The 15261-nt window shown below is 36.5% G+C and overlaps 1 protein-coding gene across 1 annotated transcript in view; it reads right to left on the reverse strand.

Annotated features, from left to right (window-relative positions):
• LOC121739357 (eukaryotic translation initiation factor 4 gamma 3-like) overlaps positions 1 to 14403 on the reverse strand; it is an 86941-nt gene extending 72538 nt beyond the window's left edge. Inside the window, exons 1-3 of the mRNA XM_042131767.1 lie at positions 13866 to 14403; positions 5971 to 5996; positions 3768 to 3919 (exon numbers count right to left, since the gene is read on the reverse strand). Of these exons, the coding sequence (XP_041987701.1) occupies positions 3768 to 3919; positions 5971 to 5996; positions 13866 to 13921 (234 nt within the window). The 5' untranslated portion in view covers positions 13922 to 14403. The remainder of the gene's footprint in view (positions 1 to 3767; positions 3920 to 5970; positions 5997 to 13865) is intronic.
• Positions 14404 to 15261: the final 858 nt, after the last annotated feature.

Here is a 15261-nt window from a genome sequence, read left to right on the forward strand (position 1 = left end):
TCGTTTTTGAAGACATCAAGTGGTAAAGTCCTTCCTAATATTCGTTAAATTTGGTACATTGCTCATATTTTTATTTTATATTTTACGGCTATTAAAGGAATCCGCTTTCTTCAGTTTCAGGAGATATAATCATAATCTGTTTCGATTTTTGTAATCCACATGCGGGTTTTCTTACAAACAAGGATGTATGGGCAATACTTGCTACAATATAAACTAATCGTGGCCGATAAGCAGCGAGATCTGTTACAAATTAACGAGAACGTATTTAGATATCTTCTTCTCTCACAAAGACTCCTAAGGAGTGCTTAAAACTGTCACGACAGCACTTGTTACAGTTTTACGCCTGCAAACAGCTGTCAGGCAGTCAAACATTATTCGTGGAAGTTGTCCTGCAGATCCTAATGGGACCCAATTCAGTATTTAATTAGGAATGCGATTGCTAGCTACTATAAGATGTGCTGTTATAGTGTGTTGCGTGAATATTGTATCGTATTGCAACTTGAAATGTTTTTAACATAGTTTTGATCCTGATTACATTGAACTGTATTACGATGTAGACAGAAGTCGACGATTAAAGCACCGTCATATAAGAAAGGCCTATGATGCTCTCTGAAGACAGTCTAAAGCAATTTCCTTCCATTATCATTCATTTTATTAGAACATAATATGATCTTGATTATTGTGACACCAATTCTGATACTCCGGTGGCGATGAGGGTTATGATTGACATTTTAATTAACTGCAATGATTATAAACTTACTACTAAAATGATAGAGCCAGTCTCCTGAGTGTTTTTTTTTAACGAAGAGCTGTTTCGATTGCAAGAATGTCATTTATGTCATCAAATAATGAATGTATTAAAATAAAAATACATATTATTTTTATTTTACCTATAGTAGAAAATTATTGGAATAAACGACAATGACTATAATTATAAAGTGTACAACATTTTTTAATCACCGAATTGTAAAGTAATAGGTGTTTACCAATATTCTTATCCCAAACAATTTCCCCGAAGAATATTGCAATGAGATGTTATATGTGCATTTTATTGAAGTCGAAACGCAAAATTACCCGAATAATCATGCAATAGACAATAATGTTCAGAGCTTGACCTACTCCAGAACGATAAGTTGCGTTTTGCTTTATTAAATAAAAACCTTCGGTGGTAATTAAATATTGTTAGGATAGCAAGATAGGCAAAAAAATTAGCTTTCATTTGAGATAAATCAGTTTTTCGGCTCTCCTGAACATTTTCATTTTTACGATTGTCCGATTATTCGGTGGGGGCGTCGAATTGCTAAATGTAACCATTTTAGCCCCGCTGCTCAAAATGAATAATGCCCTTCCAATCCCACCACACACATACAGCATCACCTTGCTGCGTTAACCCTTATTTCGCCAGTCTGTGAAGCCTGATCGGCCTTTGACCACGATCTTTTTCGCAAGTTCTTGTCGTACATGATCCGCTTTTCATCACCAGTTAGCAGCTTATTCAAAAATGGTTCGGTTTCATTACGTCGTAATAAACAATCACAAATGAGTACACAGTTCATTAGGTTTCTTTCAGTGAGCTCATGAGGCACCCAAATATCGAGCTTTTTTGTGTACCCAGCTTTTTTCAAATGCGCCAAAACCGTTTTGTGGTCAATCCCCAGTTCTTCAGCTACATCGTAAGTCGTAACTACTAATATGCCGATCTTGCTCCACTTTTTCAAAAATGGCATCAGTCATCCGTAACATGGCGACCAGAGCGACGTGCATCTTTGATATCAATTTTTTTCCCTAACCTAATATTAGAAAAAAATATATAAAACTCATAGCCATATTAGTGACGACTGACGCTAGTGACGATTTTATTGCAGCCAACTGTTTTGATGTTGAAAAGGTAAAACAAACTGAATTAGTCCATTGATCTTCTTTTGTGAGCACTGTCATCTCATCATCTTACATGGGTGTATCCCATGTAAGATGATGAGATGACAGTGCTCACATGTACACGTAAAAGTGAACAGTTGCCAAGTAATGTACATATTTTGGCACGTGAATAGTACCTATGCATACGTCCTAACTCCTAACATAACATAAGTAACAGTATACAATACATTTTAAATAAAATACACAATTTTTTGTTGTGGATATTTTTAAACTTTTGACCACAATTCAAAAGAAGATTTAACTTTAAAGTAACGAAACCAAAATTGATTTAAAATTCTTGTTTTATTAAAACCTCAAGTCAAACGTACAACCGAACCAAATGAGCATATTTTGGTTAATACAGTAACGGCGCAAGACCTAAATTTTATGTGGGCAAAATAATATATTTTGCGTGGCCCCCTGATGGATGATGCAAGAAGACGGATTTTGTTGGAAGATTCTTGTAACCGACTCCAAAAAAAGGAGGTTATCAATTCGACGCGTATGTATGTATTTTCAGAACTGCCCAATTACGAAAATTGGGCAGTTCTATTTTTAATTCTCAATTACGTACAATTTTGAAGTCGGTTTTATCTTTTTGAAATACAGTTATTTAAATTTGTAATTCCTAAAAAAATGCGATGTCCAAGGGGCGCGAGGCCCCTAGGACCGCGAGGCCATGGGTGGTCGCCCACACCGCCCACGCCATACGCCACCACTGGGTAAATATACTTTTCTGTCCATCCAGTTACAGGTATCTGTAATCTGCAGAAATGTGTTTGGAAACAATAAAAATAATCGGCCAAGTGCGAGTCGCACTCGTGCACGCAGGGTTCCGTACCGTTATAGAGCAAAAATAGGCCAAAAATTGTGTTTTTGTATGGGAGCCCCCTTAAATTTTTATTTTATTTTAGTGTTCTTATTAATTATTAAAGTACGCATATAATTAAGGCATTTTTGAAAATTTAAAATGCCTACCTATTACATATACAATGTGTGCCGACACCGGTGTCCGATCCTTTAATGTCATAATCTATGGCGTATTTTATCGACAAATTGGCTCTCGAATTTTTTCTCTCTCTCACGGTTGTAAAATGGCAGCCATTTTACTTTTTCTCGGGCTTTCACACTAATATGGCCAGTACTTCTCATGTAAATATCCTATGAAGATAAAAAAGGTCTCATTTGATAGCTAAACTTGTGGACTACGCTTACACAGGCAATATGTTATAAATTTCGTGGAATCAAAATTAGAAAAACCAAAGTTTAAGAAAAAAAAATTGTAAAACATTCTACAACAGCACCGCAGCAGATCAAATGGCTTTGCTCTAAAGTCTAAAGGGCAGGGTTGCATTATGTGAAACCTGGTGAAACGTCGGCTCCACGTCGCTACGCACAGCGACAGATCAATGTGACCTCACTCTAGAGTCTTGTGGGACGGATGGAGTGGATTTCTCTTTTTAGGGTTCCGTACCCAAAGGGTAAAAACGGAACCCTATTACTGAGACTTCTATGTCTGTCCGTCTGTATGTCTGTCTCCAGGCTGTAACTCCAGAACCGCTATAGCTAGACTTCTGAAATTTTCACATATTATTATGTATTACCGGTGCCCCTATATCAACAAAATACATATACTAAAAACAAAATAAAGTTAGTATTTAAGTAATCCATAATGGCAACATGTAGACACTTGAAATTTTCACAAAATCCTCAATTATGTGTGTACTTTAATATTTAATAATCAATTTAAATAAATAATTATTAAATCTCATACAAAAACAAATTTTTTCCCTATTTTCGATCAATAACGGTACGCACTTGGCCAATTTTTTTGCGTTTTTGGAACTTACCATGGTGGTCTTAGACATGTCCGGTTGTGGGGCTGGCGGGGCAGAGGGTTGCGGCGCCGCCTGTCCCCGCAGACCTTGGGCAGTGTTCTGAGCCCCCGTCGCATTTGGTATATAGTTGCCGCTGGATCCCGACGGATGATAGCATTCCGGTCCTGAAAAACGTGGAATGAAGCCCTTAGCATTTGTGTTTTGAGAACTATGACAAGGACTTTGGGCCTGATTCACAATGTGCAGTTCGATTCAGTAGGCCTACTACGAAACCGTTTTGAGACTCGAACAATCGGCTGGGAATGCCGCATCCCGCTCTAACAACGTAATTTCTCGTTTGCTAGAGTAGGACGCGGCATTCTCGTATGATTGTTTGAGTCTCAAAACGGTTTAGTAGTACGGCCACTGATTCGGAAACATCATCGCGCGACATCTAGTCAACGCTCGCCGCGCTAGACATTGACCGATGGTCGCACGGAAAAGTTTCTGAATCCGAGTCGGACGGAAATCGTGATTCTCCCTGCTATTGGCGAATCGGAAGGTTTTATTCGTTAAAATCTTCGGGTAATAACGTTTATTGGACATTCGATTTTACCCATAAGATTAATTTTTGAACTTTAATTTTAAAATTACCTCGCGAGCACTCGCGCTATGAGCATATTGCTCACGGTAAATTTGAAACACGTGCCATTTTGTCAAAATTATGTTTACTAGAGATCGCCCAATGGTCGAAATTCGACCTCAGTTTTAACGACATTAGGACTACTACCTATATTTTGTAAAAAATAATATTGACTTTATCATATTTTTTTCAACTCTTGTCTCTGGGACTCAGCTGCTGATCTCAGACTGGCCGTGTAAGCATTGTCTAATAGTATCGATTCAATAAAAAAAACTATAATCCATTTTCAATTTGTCACCTAGTTGTCAACAGACTTCAATCATAAATAAAAGAGTATAATTCGTATGTATAGAATTGTCACTCAAAAATCTGTCATTTTTTCTAGTGTGTGTGTTGTAGTGTGTGTGATGTTTTATTTGTTAAAAATATGTATGTTAAAAGCATAATTTCAAAATAATATTAGCTCGATGCACTCCTTCATAATATCAACTGTAACTGTGCAAAATTTCATTTACCTACGTTTTCCCATCTTTCGTCAAAAGGGATACAAAGTTTTTGGCTCACATATTAATATTTAAATGGCCATCGTTTCTTCAGTAGCTGAGTTTTGTTTCATCCCCCACCCCTGGATACAGATAACTTCTCGCCAAGGTGCACTATTCGCTCGTACGAGGAGGTTTGTTGCGCTGTATACCATCATGCGGCATTTTGCTTATCGCGCGGGTATCGGCGGGTATCGGGTATTTATGGTTTTAAATGTCTGTTACGGAAAATTATTATTTATTTCTATTATAGATGGATCGGGATCGAAAAGATGAATGCATTTTGGTGTGGTCATATCCAAAGTAGAATTTCTTGCAAACCTTGTATATTCTCTACAGAAACATCGTATTTTAACGTTATTAAATGTTTATTACTAGAATCTGAGTCACCAGGACAAGAAAAACCAAATAGAATCTGAATGGTTTGCCCAAAACGCAAAAACCGGAAGACCAACAAAGGCCTGCATTTACTGCCAAAATTTTTTATGTACCGAGCCAATTCATACATCTTGTGGTATGTGTAAATCTCGGAAATATAATGAAGATTAATATACTCCCAACACATCTAAGTTTTCTTTTTGAAAACATTTTTATTTGTGAATTTTTTTCCTTTCATACCGCCTTTGGCGACTGAAAAATTTCTTGTCATGAATGGTAATGAAAATTAAAAAGATAAATATTGATAAAGTTTTAAATATATACTTTTTGTAATAAACAAAGTGTACTTAATTTAATAATAGAATAATAAAAAGTAAAAATATTACTTTGCAGAACCTATATTTAATGACATTTAAATTTATAAACGTGAGCAAAATGCTCTACGCGCGAGTGCTCGTGTATTTTTTAAGGGCGCGGGTGCTGGCGGGTTAAAAAAAATTGAATGGTCATAAAACTATTGATAGGTACTACTCAATAATGAAAACAAAACTATTAATCAGTCTTGTTTTCTAGACATCACTAAATTAATTAGTCAAGTAATTACTGAAGAGCATGTTCTAAGAACAATGTAGAATTGTGTTTTTCAACTAATAAAGTAACTTTGTTAACTTACTGTGTGGTGTCGACGCCCGTGGATAACTGATAAGTTAATGCTAAGGAAATTTTTCACACATTGGCGCGTGCAAAATATAATATTAAATCATCAACATAAAAAGTCAAATAGCGCTTCGAACTATAAAATAATCGACAGCATCACAGGTACATACATACACACACAAATGTTAAGAAAGAAACACATGACTTACTGGTTTGCGTTAAAAGTCGATAGTGATGCGAAGGCTGCATACAATTGGAACTCGAATATCTAGAGTTTTGCTCATGTTTTAGGGCAGCCGGATTCTGCGGGGGCACGAATTGCACCGAAATACTATTGAGAGTCTGTACGTTCGGCTGCCCGTGGTTATGGCTGGAGTGGTGGCCCAAGCTCTGGTGCCCGTTGCCATGCTGCATCCCCAAGGGTGCCTGAATATTATGCCCATCTACACCCTGACCACCGTGAACACAATTGTGGTTCACGTTGTTCAAACCGTTACCGCCGCGTAGAGCTACCATCTTGATCTCATGATATAAATCTTTTAAAAATTGTACCAGCCAAATGTTGAACCATTCCCAGAAGAGAGGCGACACAATCACGGGCATATGGCGTTTTTACGATACTACCTCATAATAAACTATTTTGTATTATTTATTATTGCTTTTCGTTACCATAATAATTCATGTTCTGTATCCACTTCGGAGGTATAAAAATGTAAACTGATCTATGACTAAGCCACGTGTGATCTTTAAGGCATTTTGCTAAAATATTTGCAGTCCGCATTCACAATTTTAATACATAGTAATTTAATGCAGCATCGGGAAAATCGATAAGGTAACGGCGCGCTACATGCTTCCCCTCGCCGCCTCGACTACCACGACCGCAACACTTTCTCGCGATCGATTATAATACGACACCGACGACGTGTATTCCCGTTAATTTTTATTTAGCAATAATCTTATTAATTGTATTAAATCCTAGCGAACGCGAAATCGCCCGATCGTCGTTTACCGCACTGAGTGTGGTGTTTCGCTTGCGACGGGATCGGGTGGGTGGGAGCGAGACGATAGTATCGTCCGCGCTCGTCGTTTCAGTGGGGCGGCTACGATAAAGCGGCAAACCACCCCTGACTCTCGTCGGTGCAAAAAGCACGACTGGCTGACAATAATTACGACTTCAAACAGGAGAACGCGGCGCGTGCCGTTGTTTTTATCCACGCTGATCGCGATACCGTATATTATAATTTATAGAGAGGACTTTATGCAAATTCGTATTTGTATACGTATTATATCTATCAAATATTATTATTTCCGCACGGTAATTTTAACGCTCATAATATATTTCTAATAAAATTCCTATATTATTAAGTTTGAGCAATAATATATTATTATGTAGTATTATACATGTCATAATAGCATTATTCGTAAATAGCAAAAAAATCCGGAAAACAACAGTGAAAATATTAAAGCAATTCATATTATATTGTGAATTGCAAAATTCATAAAGCAACCCTCCTCTTGTTTAGTTGTAGTCGCTTCAAACATACAGCACCATCTTTTATCAACATTGTGGTAACACGGATTACGCCGAACCACGAACAGCGCATGCGCGGACAGAATATGATCTCTTTGTCTATAGACCTTAGTATCAAAACGCTTTCGCCGGTCGTATAGAACATATTTTATAGTTACTTTCAACTTCAAGATAAAATTTTGCTATATCAGCATTTCATGCAACTAAATCTGTCGACACCATAGGACAAGAGATTTTCTGCAAACTATTATGTACTTACATGATTACATGAACAATTTTTTGCAGATTTACAAAATTTTATAATTTCACTTTTGTTTTTAGGGTTTCGTACCCAAACTGTAAAAACAGAACCCATACAAAAAAAAAACGCAATTTTTGCCGTATTTTTGTGAAAACTTCGTGAGCGAGTCCGACTCGTACTTTGCCGATTATTATATTTTGTTTTATATGAAAAACGTAGGCCGCTAACATTTTAGTTCAAAATATGAAAAAAATTTACGAGGGCGTCAAATAAAACAGTTAACGTAAAAAGTAAAAACCCTACAATTATTACGATGAAATTATTAAACCTTTTTAATATTATTATATTTTACTTAATTAATACATCGATTTTCAATTATTGTTATGCGACAGCCGGGTGCGGCTTGGGGATTGATGGGTTAATTTAGAGCGCTTACGTCGAACGGCACGTGTCGGCGGCAGTCGACGGCAGCCGTCGACAGTTTAACACGCTTGCAGTTGTGACGTACCGCGTAAAGGTAAGCGTCCGCAGGTCGTCTCGCATCAAACGGAGATTTTTTTACGGTACGTCCACTATATCGGCAGCGTACGGATTACCGACTAGCCAGTATGTTTATCTTCAAAGTCCAAACAAAGCTCCTAAGTCAAAATTTCTGCTTTCGACTTTTCCATCCACACCCCCCTTTTGAGCATTAATTTACTAGGCTAGTCGGTAATCCGTACGCTGCCGATTCAGCGCACGTACTGTGAATTCAAATATCATCCGTTTGATGCGAGACGTCCGTGGCGTATGATAACGATCTGTATCATACGCACCTTTAGCTGCGTACCTTTAGGCGGTAAGTCACAACTGGGAGCCTACTACCACCTCTACTAAGCGACACTGTTTAATAGATAAGCCATATATTACTTTAAGGTCAAGCTAGCGATCTTAAAAAGTTGATATTTCACAGCGGACTTAACAATGTTTTGCATTTTTTTTAAATATGTACTGTTTTCAAAAATATCTTATATCTTTAAACAAGTAATTCTAATATAATTGGAATCTCGGAATCGGCTCCAACGATTTTCATGAAATTTATTATATATAGGGGGTTTCGGGGGCGATAAATCGATCTAGCTAGGGGTCATTTTTAGAAAATGTGACTTTTATCTAACTACTATATAACTAGCTATTTGACCGAGCAAATCTCGGTCAAATAGCTTGTACGTACTAAAAAAGTGAGTACAGTAATGTTATTGTAATCTTACAACAAAGTGTTCTGGAAACATGATAGTTTTAGGAAAGGTCGTGGTAGGCCCCCTGCAAGCGTCATAAACTGTCAACGGCTGCCGTCGACTGCCGCGCGAACGACACGTGTCGGCAGCACGCGTCGACGGCAGTCGGTGGCACGTGTCGGCGGCAGTCGACGGCTGCCGTCGACAGTTCATCGCGCTTGCAGTTGTGACGTACCTCTTAAAGGTAAGCGTCCACAGGTCGGTATCGTACGCAACGGACATCTCGCATCAAAAGGATATTTTTTTTTACAGTACGTCCACAGTCGGCACACGTCCACATCGGCAGCGTACGGATTACCGACTGGTTGTATTAAATTGTGAATAATCAAATCAACACCTGCTTCTGTTGTTGAGGGATGGTTAGTTATATTAAATAATTATTGTTTTGTGAAGATTTTTAAAATTTCAGTGTGCTAGCAAATGCTAGCACACTGAAATTTTATACTGAATATTCAAATGAATATAACTTTTAAAATAGATAAAAAAATTAACATTCTGCATAAAACAATACATACACAGTTATTATTACATTATGTTTCACTCCTAACAAATGTGTAATGTTTTTTTTTTACTTTTTCATTAGTCATGTATGTGTTACATCATATTATACTAAAAATCTTAAATTGCACGGTGCCAGACTGACGTGGTGTGAAGCGTCCATAGATATTATATTTGATCTCAAATAAAAGACACTGCAAATAAACAGAGAAATTCGCATATGCCTCATGCTTATTTCAAAGACATAAACTATCTACAGCAAGATTGAAGTGATTCCTCAACAAAATATCAATTATGAGCAATGAGTAATGACACATGCATACTGATTAAATAACATCAATATTAGCAATATTAGTACATAGTTCATCAAACTTAATGTAACATATTATATATAAAGATAACTCTTCAGATAAGTTCCAAGGAATAGAAGATGGATGAGCCGGAAGTGTAAGCCCCACATTAGAAGACAAATTGCCAATATTCCCTCTTTATTAGTTTGAGCTTGAACTGAGTATACATGTTGCTAACAACCTGACAACTTGTTTCCTTCGTAACAATGCTAATGAGGGATAAGTATAACATGTCAACATGTTTCAATGGTAACAAACATGTCATTCTTATAAACTAGGCATAATGAGGAAAAAATATTTTATCATTTTACTATTAAAAACTACTGTCACACTTAAAAAAAGAACAATTATAAGTTATTTAACACTTGAAAAAGGTTCTCAAGTTGGTGAAGACAAGTTCCAGTAATTGGTATTACAATTTTCAATCAATACCACAATCGTGGGAATCGCAGACACAATAGATTTTCAATTGATATGCGACAGCCGGGTGCCGATTGGGAATTGATGGGTTAACTTAGATCTAAATATAAAAATCTATATGTACCTGTAATGCTACTAATTTCAACATCACATTTAACCTGCACAGTAAAGAAATATAATATGGCACATATTTTTTTTTGAGTTCCAATTTTTGTTTACATTAATCTAATAGTACCTGCATGACCGAGCTTTGCTCGGTATAGCAAACACTCATTGACTTCGTGTTACTTAACAACGCCATCTGCTGGAATAGCTTTAGATGTTGTTGTGTCGTTAAAACAATTAGTTGTCTGTTGCTCACAAAATAGTACTATTATTCGCAAATAGATGTCAGGAAGAGTCATATTTTTCAGTTTATCGATTATCGATAAAACACGAATAAAAAGACATTTTCTCAAAATGATTCCTAGCTAGATCGATTTATCGCCCCCGAAACCCCCTATTATATACTAAATTTCATGAAAATCGTTGGAGCCGATTCCGAGATTCCAATTATATATATACAAGAATTGCTCGTTTAAAGATATAAGATATAAAATTCTTGTCACAGGTGCATGGTTGAACTCCTCTGAAACCGTTCAACCATTTTTCGTGAATCTTAGCAAGCATATCGGCTAGGGTTGAAAATCGAACAACATCTACTTTTTATACAATATATTGATAAGTGCATTTGTTGAACAAATAATAGTAAATTATTACAACTCGTGACTAACAGCGACCATTGTTTGTATGATGGGATAGCGATGGACATTGCCATAGTGACATACTTATTTAGATACTTCCGGGACAGCTAGTTAATATATTCTATTGAAAGAAAGAGAAAGGGTTAGGGGAGACCAAGAGGGGATTTTGCGACATGCTCAAGCGTGTTAGATTAAGCTTATATGCATAGTCTTCCCACATGTCTCTGGTTATCATGGTATAAAAATCAGATCTCTTTGTTGGTGTGTTAAAAAAAAATTATTTTCAAGTATTGAAAGGTCATCAGATCTGTCATATTAGAGTGATTCTTCAAAAATGATTCTCCGCGTCACTTTCGTGGGAATTTTTTATTTTCAAGTTATCTTTAAATAATTGCAAATACCTTTAAGGTGCTCTAAAGATAATAAATACGATCTTTAAGGCATGTAAATTGGTCCATTAACTACTGAGATAATCAAATTTGAAATTTCGGTCCCCACGAAAGTTGCGACAAACTCCACGAAAGTTACGATTGAATTTTCTAGGAACAAAATATGGATTGAAATTCTTTTTTCCTTAAAAAAAAAAAAAATTATTATTTATTTAATCAGTTTTTATTAACATCAACAATAATAAAGAGCATGGAGCTTTAATTTGTTGCTTAACCGATTCAATGCGGCGCACCTTTTTGAAGACTTTCAGTCGTGGCGGCATACAATTTTCCCGTGACACGTATGCTGTGTCATACGCCATAGGAGTAGATGACACGGCTACCGTGTCATCCGCCACGTTCAAAAAGCTTTACGGTTTTTTTGGTTTTTACGCTTGTATTAACTTAACTTATTGAATTGAACCCAAACTATTGTTTTTGACGGAAGGCTACGTTGTTTTAAGTTGATTTCGAGTAGTTTTACTAAGTGTAAACCTGAAAATGGCAGGTAAGCGATTTTTTTATTCAAATGTTGCTTTGTATCAGATGATGACCTTTTGTAGGTTTCAAAGTAAGAAAAATGAGTACCTACTGGAAAGTAGGTACTCATGACTAAAGACACTGAGCATTGGTGCAGGTAAAACGTGTAACCACAGGTCGTCGCGTTTGGAAGATAGGTGCAGTTTTATTACCCGCTCGTGAAACTAGCAAAATCGTGTGACACAGACGTTATGCCTATTAACTTTTTTAACTTAAGGTATAACATTATTTTATTTTAGGAATTAGGTAGCCCAGTTAATCTAGATTATTTTGATGTATCATTATGCTAATGAATAGAATACAAAAGTTATTAAAGCTTTCCGTAAGCGCGAACAGAGTGTGACACGCGGAGAACACCGATTTTGCCCCCGATTTCGACATTGAATTAACCATTAAACAAAAACTATAAATAATTATAGATGTTTTTTATTGAAATCAGATACTTAAATAAATGAGGAATAACATGTGTTTGGTCCTAATGCTGTATGTTTATTAGGGTAGTAGTAAAGAGCGTGTGACCACATATTGAGGGGCCTCGGAGAATTACTCATTAAGTACACCCCAAAGAAGCTTACACATAAAGCATGATGATTTAAAGGATAGTAAGTCTGTAGTCCAACATTTTAAATTTTCAAAAAATAAAACTTTACATTTTCATATCTAATCTTCCTAGATATTTTATGCCACACTGAACTAAATGTTTTAGTCCTTGCTGTCTAAAATCTTATAATAAATTACCAATGTAAGAAATTTTTTATGTATTTTCTTTTTCATACCTTTGAAATGGCTGTTGCCCCTTAACACACAGCTAAAATAAAAAATAAAAAACATACAATTTTTTCTCCATTTTACCTAATCTATAAAACCTACTAGGTATCCACGGCGCTCAAGTTATTACCAAAAATGCCCACTGGCCTCACCTACTAAAAGTAAACATAATATTTGTAATCTAACAAATATCAAAATATGTTTATGAGATTATGATTATTTTGATGCAATTTATTTTAAAAAATGTTACAAAAATAGAGCTTTCAACCATAAATTATTCCATTGGTCCATGATCTACAAAATATTTAGTTTATAATGGAAGAGATTATTATTTTTATTTTGCATTAAACCTTACACAATTGCTTGGCAAAGACAAGAGAAAGTTATTTAACTTCAAAATATTAATTGTATAATTAAAAATAATAATAATTAACCATTTCATTGTGCTATAATTATTCAATGTAATTACATTAATTAAAGGAAAACTGTGAATCAACTTGGTAGACATTCGCTCAAAGCTTAATTTTATTCGCACACTCTGAAACAATTTGCACAAAAATCAGTACTTCCTTTTTGGAAGCTGGTTTTAGTAATGAAAATTATGAAGGACAAACAAATGAATTTGAGAAAGTTGCAAAGATAAGAAATGTTATGTGATACAAAACTATTTCCAGTAACTTGTTATGATTTTCCAATCCATGTAAATACTGACATCAAACATCAGAATGTAGTTGTACAGAATACAGGAAATAATTTAAAAACATGGATTATTGACAACACCTTTTGCATGTTCATGTTTAGAATTCTTGTTATAACATTTACTTATAACAAATCTTGAAGTTTCAACGAGTCCTACAGAAATATTACAACAAGAAGTTTACGAAATTCCTTATCACTTTATTTTGATAACTTGCTGAAAGGTAATTGGCATTGATGCAATACAATCGACACATGGCACTATACTCTTTTGAGTTTGGTCTATTGTCGAGTGAAATATAAAATATACAATACACGGGGTTTCTTTCGCAAATGCGCTTTTGTACACCAAAGTTGATAATATTACGTAAATATAAGTAAAATTAATATTATAATTATTATGAAAATAAAAAGGATACGGTCCGGGCCCTCGTTGACTCGGTGCCAGGGGCACCTGATTGCCGTTGCCACTCATATTCTCGGCAGCATAGGTCTCGCAACACGTACACCCCTCGAGGTGGCACGTTAGATAGCCCTAACCGATTGTAGGACACATCCGGCAATGCGTACAGTTAAACTGATGTCAGGTTGACAAGTAGCACAAAATTAATCTGAACCCGAAAACAACGTTTCTAATAAAAACATTGTTCACCACATACGAAGTCACAATATATAATTGCCGTAGAAATGTAGATCATCACTAGACAGGCCACTAAAGAGTCACTAAACAAACGACAGTACAAAATGGCGGATGTTAACCAATAAACAAACGGAACTGTCAACGTTGCTCTCGTTTTACTTATCCACAGCACTCAATTTTGTTTGTGTTTATTGAGAACTACTTAAAATGAACAAGAATAAATTCGTAATATACAATTTTTATAAATCTAATTTTAATAACAGAATCAAATTTTGTAATATTGATAAATGTCATTCGATGATTGAACTTCTACAATCCCGTCACGCAAGCAGCTTTGCAAACGGCAAATCGCATGCAAGTTTTGACTTTTGATTTTTGACACTCCAAATTGTCAAATTATGTTTTTTTTTATTATGGCACTTCGTAAGTAAATGGCGGGTAACAATGTTCTAGTATTATATTGTATACTTACCATAAAGTACCAGTCATTGGACAGCTAAGGATTTTTTTTAACAGAAATAGCAGTAAAACATTAAATACTTCATATAAAATAGGAGAATATATTATATCAAGTTCATAAATTATCTAGCTTAAGATACTGTTACGACTTACGGTACACGGTATACAGACACGTAGTGGCATCTAGCGACATATCAGCGAAACTTACCGAGGGAACACAGACAACATAAATCGCCTACTCGATATTAAATGGCGTTAGGTTAGGTTAGGAGGTGGGGTGAGGACCTGGCGCAGGCCCAGTACGGTCAACGTACTGCTGAGGCTCTGCGTCCAGTGAGGGGCTTTCTCTTGCGGCGCATCCACGCCGCAAGAGAAAGCCCCTCACCTTCCGCCTTACACAGGTAGTCACCGGACACGGTTGTTTCGGTGCGTACTTGTGTAACGTCGCCAGGAGAGAGCCAACGCCAGTCTGCCACGACTGTGGCGCTGCGGAGGACACGGCCCAGCACACCCTCGAGGTGTGCGATCGTTGGGCCGTGCAGCGCCACGACCTCGTGGCGGTGCTAGGTGGAGACCTCTCACTCCCGAGCATGGTGCGCTGCATGCTCGAGAGTAATGAGGCTTGACAGGCGGCGGTCTCTTTCTGTGAAACCGTCCTTTCACAGAAAGAGGCCGCGGAGCGGAACAGAGAGGATGACCCTTCCTCCGTTCCGCTC

This window comes from Aricia agestis, chromosome Z, assembly GCF_905147365.1.
Source record: "Aricia agestis chromosome Z, ilAriAges1.1, whole genome shotgun sequence".
NCBI lineage: Eukaryota > Metazoa > Arthropoda > Insecta > Lepidoptera > Lycaenidae > Aricia > Aricia agestis.